The 21,970-nt window shown below is 44.4% G+C and overlaps 1 protein-coding gene across 1 annotated transcript in view; it reads right to left on the bottom strand.

Moving 5' to 3' along the window:
- si:ch211-212o1.2 (transmembrane protein 189) overlaps nucleotides 1–21,290 on the bottom strand; it is a 57,962-nt gene extending 36,672 nt beyond the window's left edge. The window contains exon 1 of the mRNA XM_026176818.1: nucleotides 19,261–21,290. Within this exon, the coding sequence (XP_026032603.1) occupies nucleotides 19,261–19,420 (160 nt within the window). The 5' untranslated portion in view covers nucleotides 19,421–21,290. The remainder of the gene's footprint in view (nucleotides 1–19,260) is intronic.
- Between the last annotated feature and the right edge of the window lie 680 nt (nucleotides 21,291–21,970).

Here is a 21,970-nt window from a genome sequence, read left to right as displayed (position 1 = left end):
TCGACGTCAGCAGCGCTCCGCCAGCACTATACACAGTACAGGTAGAGCACCGCTTTCCCCTCCTGAGACGTCTGACGGTTTGCCAGAATCTCTTCGAGGCAGTCCGAAAGTCTTTTTCCATGGCCTCTCCGAACTCCTCCCACACCCGAGTTTTTGCTTCAGCCACTGCCCGAGCCGCATTCCGCTTGGCCTGTCGATACCTGTCGGCTGCCTCCGGAGTCCCACAGGCTAACCAAGCCCGATAGGACTCCTTCTTCAGCCTGGTGGCTCCCTTCACCTCTGGTGAACAACTAAGCTGTAGTGCCTCTTCACCTCACTGTGCAATACCTTTTGTGCAATACTTTTGTAAATAGTCAACAGTGCAATAGACCTCAATACTTGAAATGTGCAATTCACTTGTATTTTTATTTTTTATTTTTTATTCCCATTTATTCTATTTATCCCCTTCGTATATTTTATTTATATTGTCTCTGTATTTATATATATATATATATGTGTGTGTGTGTGTGTGTGTGTACATATATATATAATATTCTGTAACTCTGTAACTTCTGTCGGTGCTGTGCTTTTTTGGAAATCGAATTTCCCAGAGGAACCCACCCGAGGGATTAATAAAGTTCTATCTTATCTTATCTTATCTTATCTGGTGTCCACCATTTGGTTCGGGGATTACCACCACGGCAGGCACCAACCACCTTGCGGCCGCAGCTCAATGCAGCAGCTTCGGCAATGGAGACGCTGAACATGGTCCATTCGGACTCAATGTCCCCAGTCTCCCTCGGAATGCTGTTGAAGCTCTGCCGGAGGTGTGCGTTGAAGATCTCGCGGACTGGGGCCTCTGCTAGACGTTCCCAGCACACCCTCACTACGCGTTTAGGTGCACCAGGTCTGTCCAGCGTCCTCCCCCGCCACCTGATCCAACTCACCACCAGGTGGTGATCAGTTGACAGCTCAGCCCCTCTCTTTACCCGAGTGTCCAGAACATATGGTCGCAGGTCTGCTGATACGATTACAAAATCGATCATCGACCTGCGGCCTAGAGCGTCCTGGTGCCACGTGCACTTATGGACACTCTTATGTTCGAACAGGGTGTTTGTTATGGCCAAACTGTGGTTAGCACAGAAGTCCAATAACAGAGCACCGCTCGGGTTCAGATCAGGGAGGCCGTTCCTCCCAATCACGCCCCTCCAGATCTCGCTGTCGTTACCCACGTGAGCATTGAAGTCTCCCAGCAGGACAACAGAGTCTCCAGGTGGAGCACCCTCCAGCACCCCCCCCCCCCAGGGACTCTAAGAAGGCTGGGTACTCTGAACTGCCACTCAGCGCATAAGCGCAGATGACAGTCAGGACCCGTTCCCTGAACCTAAGGCGCAGGGAACAAACCCTCTCGTCCACCGGGAAAAACCCCAACGTACCGGCAGCAAGCCGAGGGGATATTAGGATACCCACCCCAGCCCGCCGCCTCTCACCAGGGGCAACTCCAGACTGAGACAGAGTCCAGCCCCTCTCCAGGAGACTGGTTCCAGAGCCCAAGCCATGTGTAGAGGTGAGCCCGACTATATCTAGCCAGTACCTCTCAACCTCACGCACTAACTCAGGCTCCTTCCCCACCAGAGAGGTGACATTCCATGTCCCTATTGCCAGTCTTGGCAGCCGGGGGTCAGTCCGCCAGGGCCTCCGCTCCTGGCCGCCACCCAGCACACAATGCACCCGACCCCTATGGCGCCTCCTGCGGCGCCATATTTCTACTTGGAGAAATTTAAGAGGTTTATCCCTCAAAACTTTAAATACAAAAAAGTTGCACAAAATAGTTTCGCACCATAGGAAATTTATTTTGAGTGTCATAGTTTTATTTTTGAGATACACCAATTTGTATATACTGCAGGAAAAACGAAAAACAATCCTATGATGCAAATTTGCAAAGAAAACAGCATGTGCATCAAAATAAACTATTTCCAGCAGTGCAGTTCGAGTTCTAAGCATCCCAGAAACTATTCAGAAAAGTCAAACATGACTTATAAAAACACCAGTATAGGCTTTTAAAGCCTACAAGTAAAAAACTACATTTTCCGCGAAAATGACGTCACTTCCGGTTTCAGGCAGGAAATGGCGGACATGCGATAGTTCGTGCTGACGTCTGTTTCAACGTCGGAAGTGTTACGAACAGCTGATCAGATCGGCAAAGCGTGTTTCTGGAATATTATGTTTTTGTTCCTGCAAGTGCTTTTTATGCAGTTTTTGCAAAGCTTTATGTGGAAGGAAACCGTGGCCGAGGACAAGCTGATGGCATAAGATGTAAGTACAACTCCTCCGGTTTCATATGCAAAAAATGTATTGCACTAGCTTACGCGGTTCCAGTTCTACGGGGTTTTAAAAATAGTTACGTGAAACGGAGCGTGCTGCTCCGACTGGCTTTAAAGGGTTAAGCGACTCAGGTATATTTATGAACATCTCAAACTTTATGCTGCTTATGTGTGTTTCTGCTACAGGCTGGAAATGTTAATTAGGCTTCGTTTAAAAACAAATCTAATGTGGCTGAACTCTCGAGGTGGAACGTTCTCGTTGAAAGACGTGACAACAGAAAATATTCAGATTCAATACACGGAGCTCACGTTTAGAGAAGCATTACTGAATACACACTGTCGGTGTGTGAAGGAGCCAGGACCCTGTGCTGTGCATTTGTATTCATGTATAACATGTCATTATGTTTCCACTGCCAGTGACACATTCCCATGTTAAAGTGAGAAGAAAAAAAGCTTTCTGATACAGTTATGACCAATCAAGTGAGCACGCACAGCGAGGGACCGAACCAAAGGCAGGAGCACAAAAAACACAAACAACGAGCGAGGCAGCCCCACTCGTGCTGAATAACCACCCACAGGGCCTCTGACAAAAAGGAGCTCGCACTTTCCCCGCGCTAGCCTGACAGCGGCTCAAAGACCGAGTCGGAGCTGCCAGCGTACCTCGACCACGCCTTCACCCGCCGCTCTGAGACAGAGCCCATTTACAAACACTTATTCGCTCTGATGTGGAGGCTGCCAACACATTAGGCACCCAATCACGGGGGTGATGACATACTGTATGGACGAGCGACACACACACAGCTCTGCTGCTCTTTTCTCTCTCTCTCTCTGTCCCCTGGTTGGTTCTCAGAAGACCGTCTCCTAACGGGACTCGGGGAGAGGGAGAGAGAGACGTGGGTGGTAAAAGTGGGTCACATGCTCAGAGAGAAAGAGAATGAAGGGGGGAGACGGAGAGAGAGAGACTGGGGGAGAGTGACAGTAACATGGAAACATGGCTGGGTGAGCGAGGTAGAGTCACAAAGAAGGGGAGAGAGAGAGAAGGGGAGGTCGAATTCCCTCGTTCAGACGAGTGGATCCGTCACAGGCCTCCTTCCTTTCATCTGATCTCAGCGGACGGCAGAACCTGGGACACACACACACACTAACAGCACAACACAGGGAGCCAAGCAAACGCACACATTCACCCACACACACTCATCGGTACACACAAAACCAACATCAATGCAAAGTACACATCCACAGATGAAGAAACACACAAAGACAATATGTATGTCCCACACACACACACACACACACACACACACACACACACACACAGTATTGCCAGACAAACTTAATAAATCCATTACCCTGTAGATTCAACAGCAACAAAGAGGAATGTAGCAAATGAGATTCAGTAATGGCATACCGACACAATGCTGCGTGCACACACACACACACACACACACACACACACACACACACACACACACACACACACACACACACACACAGACAAACAGATGCATATATGAGGCACAATAACACACACATATTTAACCCACATGAGAATCAGTGTAAGTAGGCCCTGCTCCAGCCTCGCAGAAAAAAAAGGATGGACAGATCCCATCAAGTGTGTGTGTGTCTGTGTGTGTGCGCCATCCCCTCATCTCCTGGGTTTTCCTCTACCACCATATTCATCTGTAGCCCTCATAAGAATAATTACACACACATACGTGCGCACACACACACGCCCGTAGCTCTTCTCTGGAAACACACAGCATTCCCAGCTCCTCTCACGCGTTGGTCAAGGTCAATAGCAAAATCCTGCCTAGAAGGCTCGCCTAAAGCCACAGATGCACTGTGTGTGTTTGTGCAGAGTGTGTGTGTGCGTCTGAATTTGTGCTCACATCATTTATGTGAATGAGTAGTGTGCGCTAGCTTTGTCTGCGAGCCAAAAGTTACATTTGGCTTCAAAATGTACGAATAAAATGTAAACGTAGTAGGACCTAATTCAGGAGGAATATTCCTGATGATATTGTTCCGACATGTTTGCACAAATATTGATAAATTCTTACTACTCTGATCTACTCATGAAATGAGAGAATTCATGGTAATACCACGCTGGCACTGTAGCTTCTCCCTTCTGATTGGCTAAAACACGGGCATGCACTCTGATGCTAGTGAAACAGGTGGTATAAAAAGTACAAAGAGAAGGTAAACAAGGCAACGAACAGCAACAGAAAGGTGAATATCTTCTCACGATGCAAAAATAACTCCTGTTTGGAACAAAGGTGGCGTGTGAGGACTTTTAAAGGGACATTAACTGCAATGAAGACGGCAGCCTGCAGGTCTGAGCGCCAGCGTCAGGCAAACGCAGAGCAGGTGTACAGCTATGTGGAGAAGCTTCAGGTAAAAGCAGGAAGTAGAGCGCTCACACGTCTCTGGGTGTGTGAGTGTGAGTCTGTGTGTGTCTGTGTGTGTGTGTGAGTGTGAGAGAGAGAGCATGCTAAATGAAGGCACTCGCCATCAAAAGACTGAAGCGCAGAAGTATTCTCAATGTTTGAGTCCAGCTGACTGAAGAGGAGGAAAATCAGAAAAGGATCAAATGTCTCTTCACCGAGTTCTGATGGACAGACTTCACTGACGCTCCAGTTGTCTAAGCAACCCTGTGAGGTATTATCTGCTCTCCAGTATGCTGTGCTCTCATTGGTGTTCGCTTCAGTGCCTTTGTCTCAAAGCTCAGTTTTACTTCTTTAGCACAACAGCAGTTGCCTGCAGGTGCTTTAGACTGCAGGTTAAAAACTGTACAATACACAGAGAAAACCCAACAACAACCCTTTGAGCAAGCAACAGTGGGAAGGAAAAACTCCCTCTTAACAGAAAGAACCGGGCTCAGGGAGGGGCGGGGCCATCTGCAGATCTCCAGGCCAGAACACGCTTGTCGTCCTTCAGTGGGGCTTACTACGACTCCACTGCAACTTCACTTCAAGTAAAACACAGAGGGCTGTCAACTCCTGAAGCACCGCGAAGAACAGATTTAATATGTTCGGTCTGTTTGTCCAAGTTTGAATCAGGTTCATTTCTATACGGCCAAATCACACCAACAGCTGCTGCAAGGTGCTTCGTACAGGAAGTACTGCACTGTGTTATACATCGCCACGTTACCACGCAGGTCTGTGGGAATAATGAGCCAAACGTTCAAAGTTATCTGATGTTTGATTCAGATGCAGGACCCCGGAGTGAACTCACTCCTGAGCTGAGCGCGTTCCAGCAGTAAAGCTGGAAACTTTGGGAAAAATGGGATTTGTTTGGCTCCTTAGCAAAGAAGAACCATTCATGCATCAGCAGCCACAGCACACATGCAGCACAGTCATGGATAAACCTGCTCTGTGTGTGTGTGTGTGAGAGTCACAAATAGACAACAGCAGCAGACCCATGTTACAGTTTCACTACGGTTCACTGTCGCTATGTTAGATCGTTAGCAATGCAGCAGTGAACCGCTTCGACTCTCTACGTTGGAAGTCCGACTTGAGGGAGAATTCCAGGTGAAAATTCCAACTTCAGATGGCTGTACCATGAGCCAAATGGTTATATTATATTAAACAGCTATATTATATTTATTGGCCATGTATATGCACAGACACATACAAGGAATGTATATCTCAACAATGTAAGCAACACAATTCACCCACACACACACACACGCGTGTGGATATACACAGCTGCGCATGCATACACAAGCTGTGTAAACCAACCATAAATAACCAATCAAACGATTTAATCTCTATTTCAAGTGGCTAGACTGTTGCTGAAGGATGTGCTAATTAACAATCACAGAATTTTCCTTCAACTTTTTGGTTTCCAAACAATTTAAAAAGCTGCTGTGTCTTTATTCATAGCACAGCCCTTTTATGTGTTTATATGTATGTTTGTTGGAAATTGCTTGAATGTGCTCGACTAGACCAAAGTGACCTTTACCCACCAAATTCTACACTTCTCAAAACCCAGAATCAGTACTGACGACCAAAAACATTTGACCTCGAGTCAATCTGCTGAATATTCTCATATAACATCAGTAAAACTAAAATAAACAGCTGTGTGACAAATAGCAGTATATTCTTCTTCTTAGTTGGAAATGTGATGAAAGAAAATGTGATTAAATCCGTTTTCAGATAAAGCGAGGGAGACGTGAAAAAATCTCAAGTACATCTGCACCTGTAATCTAAATACACCTGAAGATGTATTTATATGCTGCATATTTACATTTTGCATATTGTAATTATTGTTTTGACACCTCGACCGACAGCATTAATCACAAACACACATATTACTTCTTTTAGTAAATTACAACAGTAAATTTCACCTGTGAGGAAAAAGGAAAAAAGTATCATCTCTCCTTCTCTTTATTAATAATCCAGGGCAAAAAAAAAGCATCGGGCCGATTTAATGTTCTGATTGTGCTGACTCTGCGATAACGGTCCTCTGCAGCTCGCAGCAGCCACACAGACGCTGAGGTCACGATCACACGCAGAGGTTAAAGCCAAGCACAGTCCGCCTGTTCCTCTGGGCTCGACACACGTGCTCCAAAGGTTTGTGACCCCTGACCTTTACAGCCCTGGGGTCAATAGTTCAGGGAGTCAGGCAGTGTGTGTGTGTGTGTGTGTGTGTGTGAACTGCCACATATAAGAAGAGAGAGAACTCGCAGAAGCTCATCGTTAAGACAACAATCAGTCCAATTTTACAGGTGAGAGTGTCGCTCATGTCACTCAGGTGTGTCGTTCTCCACGACGGGACTCAGCCGGATGAGATGGGAGTCGACGGTGCTCCGTTCCTGGGGCCGAGCACAACTACGCATTTCCACAGCAGCCATAATTTTTCCTGCAATCATGACCCTGGGCGTGCACACACGGCTGTTTCTTAACCTCCTAAGACCCGAACTCTTCCACGACATGCATTTTTAATTTCTCTTTGATATTTGGGCTGATTGGGACCCGATGAATGAAAACAAAGAATCACCAGATTTTATTTTTTTTACCCAATTTTTGTTTCTAAGAAAAATGAGAGCAACGTATGAGGATATTCGTTTTAAATTTTGATGAAACAGAGATAGTATAACGTCCTCGTGAGTGGATATCAGGCCCCTGTAGAGCAAAGTTTAGTATTTTGGTCTAGACAACCCAAAATGTGATGTCCACATATGTGGACGCAGGTCCTAGGAGGTTAATTAAGACTAGTTTTATTTTTCCAAGTCAGCTAACATGTTTTGGTCTTGTGCTCTTATTTCACATTATCATGATTATAAGGAAAAGCTATGAAACTGGGCACATGAACTCATATATATCAGAGCCTAATGTTCCTGTGAATGTATGACATCATGCCAGTGTGATGATAACAGGAACACTAAAACTGCATACAGTACATCCTACTGTAAACGTTCACATCACACTCTGTGAGGACCGACTCGTTTCTGAGGCCTCAGATGACAATTCAAGGAAGTGAATCTTTATTTCTGGTCACCAAACGAGGCAGACCTTACGATAAGTCTGAGTTTAACACAGAAACACAGAAAGAAATTAAGCCAAATGCATTGGGTGAATTTGGCACATTAGCATAGCAACATGACTGACTAACGTCATGAACAATAAAAATATTGTTGTTGGTTTTTTTAAGTCAATGTGAGCTAGAATCAAAACATCCATAACGTCCTACATTATTGAAACAGATACAGCAACGCGTCTGATTTTGTTGAAACACTCACAGTTGGTGGCTGCCTCGTCATTGTTGTCTGTTAACATCCAGCCACTCGCTGGGAAAGAAGAAGTGCATTTACTCATAATGCCTGTTCAGGTGCACAGCAGGCTTCAGGTAAAGTCCTTTTAGATCAATCTGCAACCCTCAACTGAAAATCCATCGTTCTATTCGCAGGCAGGAAGCTGTGAAAGCTTCAGTTATACATGTGTCAGGATTTTGTAGCTCACCTGCTCACACAGGTGGGACTTGTGATAAATAATTTAGTTATTAAGCATGTAAACATGGCTCTTTGTGTTTATTCTTTCACGGAGGTGGGTAGTAACGATTGCACGATTTAACGACGGTAGAGTTCCACGCACATGCGAACAGCTCGTCTCTACTGCTTTAACTGTTAAAACAGAGGCAATACTGCGGCTGACAGGGTTTATTATGTCAAACAGCAGCTTGTTTAGTTTAAACAGTCTGCATTAAGCTGAGCAAACACTGTGCGATTTTTTCTGTCGCATTATTCAGCTCCTGCTCAAACTGTACAAATCGCAGGGGTTAGAAGTTCATAGGTCACGATGCAGGTCTCACACTATACGGCCTGATGCTCTGATGCGACCTGAGTGCTCACAGAAAGAACCTTGAGAGCAAACTGCTGCTGAAGCTGAACCATCACCTCACTGAGTGAAGAAAGGGCACATTTTTGCTAAATATGCAGAAATAGACACACACCCATACAACTTATGGTAAACTGAGCTGCCTTGTATGAACATATGTTAAAGTTGCCTCATGCTAATGTTTTCTCTGAGGCTGCTGTGCCATTTGGAGCAAACATGAATATAAAGTTTACAGCATATCTTGTCACTGGAAATTGTTTGCACTGTTTATATATTTATATTATTTACTGCAGGTATTGGTGAAAAAAGCTTTATGTTGTGAAAATCTGAAACCTGGAAATTAGAATTGTTGTGCCTTATTTTGTTGTTTTTACATATATTCCTGTTGAAAATACTAAAACTTGTATATTTATTTATTTTTGTTTGTCTGATAACATTTATTTATAAAATACATCGGACATTTCAAACAGTTACTCGCTACTTGAGTAGTCTTTTCACCAAGTACTTTTTTACTCTTACTTGAGTAACTTTTTGGAAGACTACTTTTCACTTATACTTGAGTAATAATATTTTAAAGTAATGCTACTCTTACTTGAGTACAATTTCTGGATACTCGACCCACCTCTGTTCTTTCAGCACTGCTCACAGGTTCAAATATTGCCGGCCTCCAAAAACACCGATTAGTGCATGTTCACACATAAGTGCATGTTTGTGTTTAATGGGAGCAGGGTGGCAGATGAGCTGGATGAGGCTGAAGATCACTCAAACCCACGGACACTAGAGCCTCCGGGGTAACTCGAGACCACACGCGCGCACGCACGTCAGAGTCTTCCACTGTACTCGATAGAAATGTGCGATACGTGGAAGTCGATGATACATTTAAAAAGGGGGAGCGGAGAGGAGCAGCAGACCGTGACACTTCAGACATACGGCAGGGCCGAGGAGAGACGAGGGGATGAATGAGAGAAACGGAGAGATGCAGAAACAGAGGCACAGGGAGATATATCCAGCTGTTTGTCCATCCTCGCTTTGCTGTAATGAGCCCATGTTTGGCTCTATGGAGCATTGCCAACGCCTCATCAAACTTCTCCAAACTCTAACAAGCCAAACTGCTATTTAGATTTACCTCCTACGGACGCTGAACCGAACCCAAACAACTAAGCACATAACAGCGTGACGCTCCCTTAAATGGACACTTTGACATTTTGAATTTTAGCTGTTTATTTTTCTTTAAACAGACACTTGTCAGCATGTGGGGGAACGTTTTTGCTTTTAAGTTTTCATAAAATGGCTCGGCAGCATTGTTAGCTTCGCTGAGCATATCTTCCACTTGCCGCCTGCTGTGCCCTTTGGCTGAAATGAGGGAAAGCTTCTAAGTCATTTAGAGATTCACCTGGTGAAGAAGCAAATGCGCACACACATAACCGTGCTCTTATTACAGCCAGGAAGCCACCGGCCTCTACTTTTAAACCCAAAAACCACATTTTCCTCTGGGAAAGGCCATTAGAGTTTGTGTCTGACAGCTGCCCCTGCGCTTCACAAACAGCGACGCTCGGCCAAACTGAGAAAAACTCAAAAAGAGCAGCAACAAACACCCAGAAGCTAAAATGCACTCTTTCAGTATGAACGCTGATAACTCAGAGCTTTACCTGCTCATCCGATATTATTCAAGACAAAACATTTCTCAGCAATACTAAAAATTCATTTTAGTTTAAAAGATTATTTGAAGTGTTGAATTAAAAAACTAAATCTGCGATAAGCCAGAAGCCATCATCCACGCCATAAAGCTAGCTATCCTCATCCCTGAGATCTAAAAAAATAAAAACTTGTCCCGTTCTTCTTTCTCTTTACGACAGCGGCCCCCAACCCCCGGGCCACGGACCGGTACTGGGCCGTGAGAGTTGAGGCTCAGGTGTGAAATTTATCGTTTTCAGGGTTTTATCGAACCCCATGTTGTAGTTGTGTGTCTTATTTTGAAAGAACTATTTACACGTCACCATAGCGACCATAGAGCATTAAGGGGAAGAGAGGAGGATGTTACTCTCAATGTTGTTGGCGCATTTCAGGAGGACACTGCTAATAAAGTTACACAATTACACAGTGAATTCAGTGAGTTTGATATTATATTTACTAAATCCCACAGTTTTTGTCTCGGTCGGATCATTTTATTTTGTTGTATTTATCCGTCACACCTTAACCTCCTAGGCCCTTTTGCTCTACAAGGGCCTGATATCCACTTACAAGTAGGGATGGGTATCGTTTAGGTTTTATCCGATACCAGTACGAAACCGGTACTTTTGAAACGGTGCCGGTGCTTAAAGAATGGAGAACACACACTTTGTCCAAAAACCTCTCATGTTCAGCCGTTTTTTTGTAAAAAGATAACAATGTTAGCCTTTTCTGCAGCTATAGAGCATATATGGCATCACTCTATCAAACAAGAGGACAGCCGCATGTAACTACGACGGTGTTTGCTAGTTCACCTTACATGCATTAATGTAATAAAGTGGTTAGCCTACTCAATGTAAATTACACTCGAACAACATTAAGCTACTCACGCAGAGAAGAACGGCTGCTGCTGCATCATCATCCTCATCATTTCTGCTACACTGGCAGGGCTAGGGGCCAGGACTCTCCTCTTCGGGTTCTTGGGGGATGTTGCTAACTCCGGGTCGATAACAGGCACCACACCCGCAGTAGATGTGCTTGGTGTGAGGTCTCGCAGCAAGCTATCAAATACGGCGCATTTCTGGGCTTTTAAAAAGACGCTATGCGTCGCCAGGTGTTTCATCAGATTCGAGGTGTTTCCTCCTTTGACAGTATCACAGTATCAGCTTAAAGCACTTGTTGCTGCTGAGTTTGCATCTTTTGCTGTGAAGTACAGCCAGACTTTTGACCGCTTCGCCTTGGGCATTTTTAATCTGTAGCTCTGCTCTAAAAGAACGTATGTACCTGGCCCCGCCTACTACACTCGCAAAGATAAAATGATTGGCTAGAATCCAAAGTGTGTGACATCTCAGGGAAAAAAAATGCACCAAAATAAAGCACCGAAATGTGCGCTGTTTTTCGGTCTGGTTACTACCGTTTATGTCAGAACCATGGCATGGCACCGGACACCGGTACCCTTCCCTACTTACGAGGACATTATACTGCTACAGTTCTACCAAAATTTTAGACGAATATCCTCATATGTGGCTCTTATTTTTCTTAAAAACAAAAATAAGGTAAAAATAAATAAATAAATAAAAATCTGGTAATTCTTTGTTTTTACATTCATCGGGCCCCAATATGCCCCAATATCAAAGAGAAATTAGAAATGCATGCCGTGGAAGAGTTTGGGTCTTGGGAGGTTAAAGGCCGATCCGTGAAAATATTGTCTGACATTGAACCGGTCCGTGGCCCAAAAAAGGTTGGGGACCGCTGCAAACTCAAGCGACACGCTTTACGACAGGACCTCAGAAAAAACAGTCAGAGACCAGATTTGGGCATCGACACGTCAAATCTGGTGTTCAAACTTATTTTTGAAAATATGTCTTTGAGGCTTTTAAGGTAAAATACCCCAAAAATACACAAAAGCCAAACACGATGGGATTCAGAGGAGGCACCTGGGAATTCAACTGCCAACCCAACAACAGATCATATACAACTACTATCCCTTTCAGATAAATTTGGATCGTTTGTTTTGATGGGAAAACCTTGAATAATTGTTTTATTTGAAAAGCTGAATAATATTTAAACACTCATTACACTCTCAACAGTCAAAGCAGCTAATTCAGCTAAGTCTGATACCTGACCTTGTCCTTACTACAGTCCAGGACATGTTTAGTGTTGGGCTGGGCAGATGTGAAAGCCTGTGTCCATAAAACCATAATTGTCTGCATGCTAACCTTTGGTGTGAGGAACAAGCTTTAAAAAAGGGCCTGGGTCACATCTTTGAAGGTTATGGTGGCTTTTTATTGTTTTATTGTTTGCCTGACCTACTTCCCTCTAGTATAAATAATAATAAACTTTACTGCCGAGTAACACTGTGTAACAGACCTATCTAAAGTTCAACAGCAGCTTGTGTTGCATCATAATACTACCCATATTTAAGCCTTGTGTACTATTTCTACCCAAAGTCAGCGCGCTAACTAAGCTCCGCTGTCACTAAGTGAGAGGGGATAAAGTGTCAGGACCCCAAAAGCATGTGTGATCCTCTTAACCATCAATCAGTGCTACACTCAACAACAACCACAGGCCAGTAAACACGGCCAGGTTCTCGATCAACATCATCCCTCCTACATCAGTGTCACCAAAATGTTATTACCGAACCGATTTTATGTGCTACACAGCGCTCAAAAAATCTGCCAAAAACTGTTTCAGTACGACTTTGCTGAGCTACGAAGCTGCACCGCTTGATGGATTGTCGGAGCATTACGGCTATCGTAGGCGGAGCCTCGCGGAGTGATACGTACTGTGCTTCAACATAGTATTACCGTATTGTGTGTGTATAACCTCTTTTTAAGTTGTGTGGATATTATACATGGTTATGCTGAGGATATGTCGGCCAGTTTCCACTGGAAATGCCTTTTGGTTAAACTGTCAACGAGGAATTTGCATTGCACTAATAAAGTTGTGGAGTTGTAAAGTATTTTTTAATTATATCGTCAGTTATATCGTTATCGCAAATTTTCAAATATATATATATATATATATCGTGATAAATTATTTTGCCATACTGCCCTGCCCTTGTGTCCACTCCAGGTCAGGAAGAAGCTGCTGCTCCGAGTGGAGGAGTTTGGGTGGGAGTTTAGTCCAGAAGGGGAAGGACTGGGGCAGCGATGCTGAAGAGAGAGCTGTATCATGGAAGGACAGGCCCCTGCACGGTATGTACCACCGGCAGATAGAGGAGGTGGCTGATATCCAGAAATCCTACCAGTGGCTGGACAAAGCTGGACTGAAAGACAGCACAGAGGCACTAATCATGGCAGCACAAGAACAAGCTCTGAGTACAAGATGCATAGAGGCTGGGGTCTATCACACCAGGCAAGACCCCAGGTGCAGGCTGTGTAAAGATGCCCCAGAGACAATCCAGCACATAACAGCAGGGTGCAAGATGCTAGCAGGCAAGGCATACATGGAACGCCATAACCAAGTGGCCGGCATAGTGTACAGGAACATCTGTGCCGAGTATAACCTGGAAGTCCCGAGGTCAAAATGGGAGATGCCCCCAAGGGTGGTGGAGAATGACCGAGCTAAGATCCTGTGGGACTTCCAGATACAGATGGACAAATTGGTGGTGGCTAACCAACCGGACATAGTGGTGGTAGACAAACAGAAGAAGACGGCCGTAGTGATCGATGTAGCGGTTCCCAATGACAGCAATATCAGGAAGAAGGAACACGAGAAGCTGGAGAAATACCAAGGGCTCAGAGAAGAGCTCGAGAGGATGTGGAGGGTGAAGGTAACGGTGGTCCCCGTGGTAATCGGAGCACTAGGTGCGGTGACTCCCAAGCTAGGCGAGTGGCTCCAGCAGATCCCGGGAACAACATCGGAGATCTCTGTCCAGAAGAGCGCAGTCCTGGGAACAGCTAAGATACTGCGCAGGACCCTCAAGCTCCCAGGCCTCTGGTAGAGGACCCGAGCTTGAAGGATAAACCGCCCGCAGGGGCGTGCTGGGTGTTTTTATATATATATCCATCACCACCAATCACGGTGGGCTGCCTGGACCAAAACATGCCTGTTTTTTTTTTTTTTGTCCCAGTCAGATCTGGATGCAGCCAATAATAAGAATGCTCATTTAGCTGCATTTAGCCATTAAGATGTCTTCTGATCAGAATATTATACATGCGATTATTTAACAGCCTGTGTGTGATGTTCCGTTTACACACAGTATGCTAGCGATCACATGTTAGTAAACATGGCAGTCACACAATCATGTCAGTTGTTGCTCGTCCATTGGAGCTGTGATTTCTGAATCACACATCCACACAAACAGAAACCCAACTCTGGTCAAACATCTCTCGTACCTTACACCATCCATTTCTTTCCTAAATAACTTAAATAATCTCTCGTCTGTGAGTGGCTGTGTGCAGGTAAACCCATCTGGTTACATTAATGTGTAATGTTTGTGTTGCCTGGCAACAGCAGGAAAGAAAAACCCAAATATCAGAGCTGAGACGTTATCTCACTAATGTAATTGCATTGAATAACAGATCCAATTCCACTAATGGGGAAGGTGACTCTTACTCACAGTGACTAAAAATAGGACGCCTGGTGTCCCCAGGTTCCAGTAAAGTCAGGGGTGATGGCTGATTTTAAATGAAAACGAACGTTTTAATAAATCTTGAGGAGCCTTTTCAACGAGTTGCTCTGGGGCACAAATACGACAGGATTGCAAATATGAACCAAATTTACGTCACCAGGTATGTCACATGTGGAGATAGCGGTGCAAACCTTTTTTTCCTCTGATCATCATTCCTTTTTTTAGAAATTGTCAACAAGTTGCCAGCTTAGCTCGACCAGAGGCAATTAAAATGCTCAGTGAAGTGAGACGCAGGGCAGATGGTCAGGCAAAAAGTGGCACAAGCCAGCTTGATGCACAACTGGTAACACAGGTTGTCTTTGCTTAGGTCTGAGCCCCAGCGTGCCCACCCTCGTGCCAAAAGCAACGCATGTCCGCTGATGAAATAGCTCAATTTATCTTGTGCCTTAAATTGTTGCCATCTATTTCACCAATCAATAAACCGCAAAACGTGGAAGTGTTGAGGAGGCTCAACATCCCACTGTGAAAACCTGGATTTAATTATTTCCATAAGACACATTTACCTACAATGAGCTACGTATTGACTGATGTTTTTTTTAATGAAAGAAACAAATGCAGGAGGAGGGAAAATATTCAGGAAAACCACATCATACAAGAGCTGATGTCACAGGAGCTACACCTTGTTGTGATGGAGGTGTTGCCTGTCCCAACAGCGGTACTGGGAGTTTCTCCCACAGGGTTCAGACTGCTCCTTGGTTTTATCCTGCCAGGCAGTTTCTTTCCAGGTGCCTAATCAGACTTACCCGTCCTGGAAGACATAAGGTGAATTTAACCTCCTAGGACCTGCGTCCACATATGTGGACATCACAATTTGGGTTATTTAGACCAAAATAGTCAATTTTGCTCTACAAGGGCCTGATATCCACTTAGGAGGACATTATAGTGCTACTGTTCTATCGAAATTTTAAACGAATATCCTCATATGTGGATCTCATTTTTATTAGAAACAAAAATCAGGTAAAAAAAATAAAAAAAAATCTGGTAATTCTTTGTTTTTACATTCATCAGGTCCCAATCAGCCCAAATATCAAAGAGAAATTAAAAATGCTGCTGTGGAAGCGTTCAGGTCTGAGGAGGTTAAACTAGCGGGCAACAAAGAAAGCCAGCCACACTCTGGGCCGAGGACTAGACTGGAGGATTACTCCTGCAGACTCTGTCACACATCGATTTTGAACTGAACACCTGAAGGCAACAACTTCACTAGACTGTAAAAACTACTCATTAATCCTGTGGCAGCGTCAGGGACCAAGCAGTAAAGCATAAAGGACACAGGTGGTTTTAATTCAAAAAGGGGTTTTATTGACCCAAAAATATGAAAACATATTTAACAAAGCCAAAACTCAAACAGGCAGACCAATAAAAGAGGTCAACTCAATAGACTAAACTCAAGATAATAATTAACAAAACCTCAAACAAACATATGATAAACTGACCTCCTGAAATGACACACAGGGGGACTTAAATACTGGTCTAGCTAAACCAAATGACACACACGGGGGAAAACAAGCTGGCTGCCATATAACCAACTAATACAAAACAATGAAACAAACATGAAACACCCCCCAGGCAATGAAGCATGTGGTGCAATCCAATTAGGCTGTCAGTGGTACTTCAGGTCTCGCAGCCCTTTGCCACACCTTTTGCCAGACAGGAGGAGACACCAACCCCCAGGTAACTCAAACAAAGAAAGATGTATTAATATAACATAAAACAGAACTTTGACCTTGCAAGGTTAATATGTGTGCACGCCATATAAACATTGGAAGGTGTGATGGAAAAATGAATACATTTAATAAAGAAACAATATTGAACAATAAGTAGAATATTTTAAAGTAGTGACTGTAAATTAAACTAAAGTGAATCAACGGGTGATGAGGTGTGGAGCTTACCATGTGTGGCATGCCATCACAGGCAGGAAGGGCTTCGTCCCCACGACTGTGCCGTATCACACTGTCCACAGCACACGGGCATACATATTCACATGGTACAAAAACATATCACGATGTCATTGCTATACCATCGCCATGCTTTCCTGTTTCCACAGCAAGGAGACGAGCCCTGCATGGCCTCAGCCTCTGATGAAGATTTCATACGTAGTAAGGGAGCTACTTCAATAACAGAGCCCAGTACTTTTGCTCCAGTTACAGGCCATGTGTAACCGAAGCAGTGCTCAGCTGTACTCCATGTGACAGGAAGAGCAAACTGTGGAGCGACTGATGCAGTTATATGATTGAAAAGCAGGGCTTTAAAAGGCCAAGTTACTTTAGTCACTGTAAAATTAATGTGTTAAGCAATTCTTCTACATGGTTTATTGACAGGTTTTAGGGACAGCACTACCTGGGCTGCTTCTGTTCGACCTATGCTGTGTTACTCCTATTGCCATGACAGGAGTTCATCGAAAAAGGAGGATGAAGAACGCCTATCGTTTACGTACCCTGATAAAGGCTGCACCCGTTCAGTGGCTTTTTCTATATCATCACAAATCATTATCACAAATGTTCTTGAAAGGCTACATCGCCCTCCCTTACTCCGCCCTGATAGCTGACTGTAAGGTTTCTGGAGCCCTTTTAACACAAGTACTTTAGAAGAGTTGGAGAAAGAGCTGTGAGTACAGCGGCTTCATCCCCCTCCTGTTTAAACATGACGCCTATTAGAAACACGTTTGCTTAAAGGGAGGGTAAAGGAGCAAAAGTGCTGAAGTGAATTAAATGATTAAGTAGAAGATAAGTCCCCTTTGATTCAGGCCAAAACATGACGCCGTGTTGACGATGGTTACGCCTTTTAGCGCGTCCATCCAGGTGTCAGCTCGTCCCTTCTTCTAAAATATTTTTCACCTTTAGCAAAACAGAAAAACACAGAATGGGTTTGAAGGCCTGCATCACCACTCGGGCTGCACAATGTGTAATGTTGATAATACGTTTTTTCATCACAATCCCCTGATTTTAGTGACAAAACTGTTTTGCTGTCACACAAACATAGCCCTACGTTTTCCATGTAGTGGGACACACCTGCTGATGCACAGATCTCTGCAGTAAAATAAATCAGTGCTCTACAAATAATGAATTTATCCATCTACTAAAAGCAGGAGATAAAGTTTTGCACCCCACTCATTGTACCTGCATGATGCATGTGACCAAGTAGGAACGTTTGACGGCCTTCTCTTTTTCCCAGTGTTTTGTGTACAGTGAAGTATCCCCACTCCTGTGTCCATTTTCCAGAAGTCTTCATCCCTCACCGTGTTTGCTGGACACTTATCGTTGGCCAGAGGGAATGCAGCTGCTTTGGTGATTTCAGTGCATCTGTGTGAGCTGGATGGACGTGCTGACGAGCTGCACTGGCTGATGTTGGACTTTTCACATTAGCAACCGCCGCAGTGTTTTTCTTGGCTTTAATGCATTTGTTGTACTGCAGTCAGTGGTGTGTAACTTAGTCGTGTTGCTTTGCAGATCCACAGCAATCTTTGCACATTATTTCATCTTGGTTGGTCACTTCCCATAAATCCAAAGTATTTCCAAACAACGGATGGCGATCTGCTTCGAGTTCCAAGTTCTTCTCCTTTAGCTGTGATTTTTGTTTCGATGCTCTGTTGTGTATCCGTCTTATCTAGTCGCCATTCAGGAAACTTTAAGCTTTCATTGGCACACGTCATTCGATCATGTTCGTTTAGTTGTGGGAAGCCTAAATGGTGACTGATTGTCCTAAAACTACCAGAATTGCCCTAGAGCTGGGAAATTGGGATTATTTGATCACTCTTCACTTACATGTACAAGCTTGTAATCATGGGGCAAGAAATGATGTGAGACAGACGGGAGGTCGGTCACTGACACCCACCTATCCGTGCAGGACATTTCACTTTGAAAGCATGGATAGGAACATACTCCCTGAGTGGGCCTTCAGTAAGAAAAAGTCTGAGGTTTGTTAACATGCATAAATGTCTGAGCGGAACAGCGTGTGCACGAGCTTAACAGAGGCCTGAGACAGAGGTACTTCAACCATGCGAGCATGGTGGGGGGGTCAGTCAGCTGAAACTTGTGCCCCCCACCTTTAGACATTAGGCCTTCACAGTACGTTAATGCAATAATTCACTGTCTGCTGCACAGTCTTTGTAGTAATTAGTCGTTAATTACATATCGCTGTTAAGTTTGTTAACGGGACTGCCATCAAAATAGTGACCCTCACCCTCACCACCACCATCATCATCATCCCCGCGTCTGTCAGCTCTGATGTCGCACTGTGGGCTGTTAGGCCTCCGCTGATGCACACAGACAGTAAGTCACACCAGCACTAACACCACCGAGGACGATAACGACGCTTTTACCTGGCGAGTACAGCCGTGCTAGCTGTCGGGCCCCGGCGTGCTGCGGTCCCCAGCGAGGCGCCGCGCTGCGTGCAGCCGCCCCATGCTCGTTGCCGTTCGGATCCTCCTCCGCCATGGACCGGTGCCTGATGTCGGTCTCGGAGAGTAGCGACGCCGCCATGACTCTCCCCGCTTTGGGCTTTCAGCTACAAGACGTCCACCGTGGAGCTGTCCCGGGCGATAGTGTCACGGCCTCCGGCTGTCGCGGCGACCGAGCGGAGGAGGTAGGCTCAACCAATTGATGCTAGCTGGGATGTTACCGGAGCAGCCTCGTGCCACCCGGAAATACACACACGGACCTATTTCACGGGGCTGTACCCGCCACTGCTGTGAATGTGCACCAAACGACAACCGGACGGTTAAATGTACCACGGTTTAGTTCCAAGTGTTCTGCTAAACAAACTTTATTTGTGCCTCCGCTGAAAAAAACACAGGTCCTCAGAGTTCACCGAGCTGTCGTCAGCGTTAGGGACCGTCTGCGTTTGGCAGCGACGTCACAAAGTGAAAGTACGATCCGAGTACCTGCAGGTGCACAGGAGACTGTAGATCATGTATCTTTAAATATCCATACACACGTTTCTAATTGTTTTAACTGGTGTTGTAGCACTAATGATGGCGCAGTGGTTGTAAGGGTCCGGTGTCAGCATCTGTGGATGTGTTGGCTTCATCCCGCAGTCTTAACATGTGCGCCTCGGGTCATTTATAAACTGGGTGTAAATGATTGTCTGTGTCTCTGTGTTAGCCCTGTGATGGACGGGTGGCCTGCCCTAGTGCAGGAACAAATACGGTAGTTTTAAGGTAACAGTCAGCCAGACATTCAGGAGCTGGAGGACGAATAATAGGACAGATATAGAAATATTTGTTTGTTTGTTTGTTTGTTTTTCTTATGAAAAAAGAGTGGAAACGTGCGCGTGTGTGCAGCTATCTCAAAATGCCTCTTGTTACTTATTAGTTGTTTCATATTATTTCTATTCACTTTAATTTAAAAACCAAAGTTTTTAAAAGCCTTTCCCGTTGGCATGTACTCGTCTCCCACCATCTGTGCTGCAATGGAATTCTCCCATTAGTTAATTAATGTCTGTGGTAATGGTAAAAAAAAAACCCGCTGTGTGCAGTTAGTTTGGTTAGCTGACAAAAGGATAACATACATGTGGGCATACAAACCACATCCCAGTGAGTCTTTTAGAAGTAAAACTGAAAGTGTTCAAGGCTGCACAAGGCCAAACAGTTCAGGAACCAGGATGAGTGAGTGTGATCTCCAGTCCCTCAGACTACACTGCTCTAAGAATGGGTGCAGTTCTGTAGGGTCACAGTTCATCGCTGTATCCACAAATTCAGGTTAATACTGAACCGTGTAATTTTAAAAAAGGACATAAACGAGATGACGAAACATTACTGCCTTCTCTGGTCACAGACTTGATGAACAGTAATCAGGCACAATATTGTCTGACAGATCGATATTCTTTTTAGGAACACCTGATAAAATAACACATTGATTCGTGCCATATAAAAAGTGAGACATGTCAATTCAGATTCTTTGTCAAATATACACTAACGAATCATTTTACATCAGCAGCCTAACCACTGTCATGATAATGAATACTAGTTAATCTATAGCACCAAATCATCAGCCAGTCACCTGTGAGCTACAACATGGCTACAACATGGTACACTTTTATTTACAAAGCTATGCTTGGATTGCTGCCTCCTTATATTTGTACTTTGGTCACAAGGACAAATAGTGGTTCTTACTCCTTGCGCTCAAATGATCAGCTGCTGTTGTCTGTTCCCCTTGTCCGCACAGAGCTGGGTAAGAAAGCCTTTGTCCACTCTGCGCCTTTTTCATGGAACATGTTACAGAAAGACTGGAAACTAACTGAATTGTTGTCTTTAAATGTTTTTAAAACTAAACTCAAAGGCCTACAGGCTGCCTCAATAATGTGTAATTGTTTTGTGTAATTTTAACTTTGTTTGTTCGTATGTATTTGTCTTGAAATGTGCTGCCTCTTGGCCAGGACTCCCTTGAAAAAGAGGTCTTTGATCTCAACGGGACATTCCTGGTTAAATAAAGGTTAAATAAATAAAAAAAGAGCTGCCTGTCACCTGACAAACAGGACATACATGACAATAAGAATAAAATGTGGAGCTGCTTCAGTGTTTCTGTCACTTTGTGCAGATCTTGACTCGTCAGTAATGTTTGTAGGCTGAGTGCATTTTAAAACTGTGCAAACTGCACTACAAGGTGGAATATTTGCAAAATCCTGACTACATCATGATATTTTGTCTCAAAAATGAACCCTATGAATACGTCAGTGCCATTAGGATGAAATTATTGTGTCACCAACATGTTAACGTTAGACATATAATTCTAACAGCCTCTGTAAACTAATATCCGGGCTGCTCGAGGCTCTGTTTTCTCTGACAGTTTCAATCAAAATTAGAAACGCTGCTCTGAGACTGAGAGAACTAACAGTGCTGCCTGCTGTGCAAACACGTTATTCATGGTTACGTACAGTTTTAGACTGATGTGGGCCAAAGCCTAGCACAGCCTGTAACGTTATTGTGACACATTTTATGAGTGAACTTGGCTTTAAGTGACTGACAGGTTTCTTTGAAAAACACTTTCTTATATCCAGCTTCTTCCTCTTTGCTGCCGTCCTCCTCTCCTCCT

Source organism: Astatotilapia calliptera, chromosome 7 (genome assembly GCF_900246225.1).
Source record: "Astatotilapia calliptera chromosome 7, fAstCal1.2, whole genome shotgun sequence".
Classification (NCBI taxonomy): domain Eukaryota; kingdom Metazoa; phylum Chordata; class Actinopteri; order Cichliformes; family Cichlidae; genus Astatotilapia; species Astatotilapia calliptera.
Note: the sequence above shows the minus strand (reverse complement) of the source record. Positions and strands in the feature narration are given on the sequence as shown.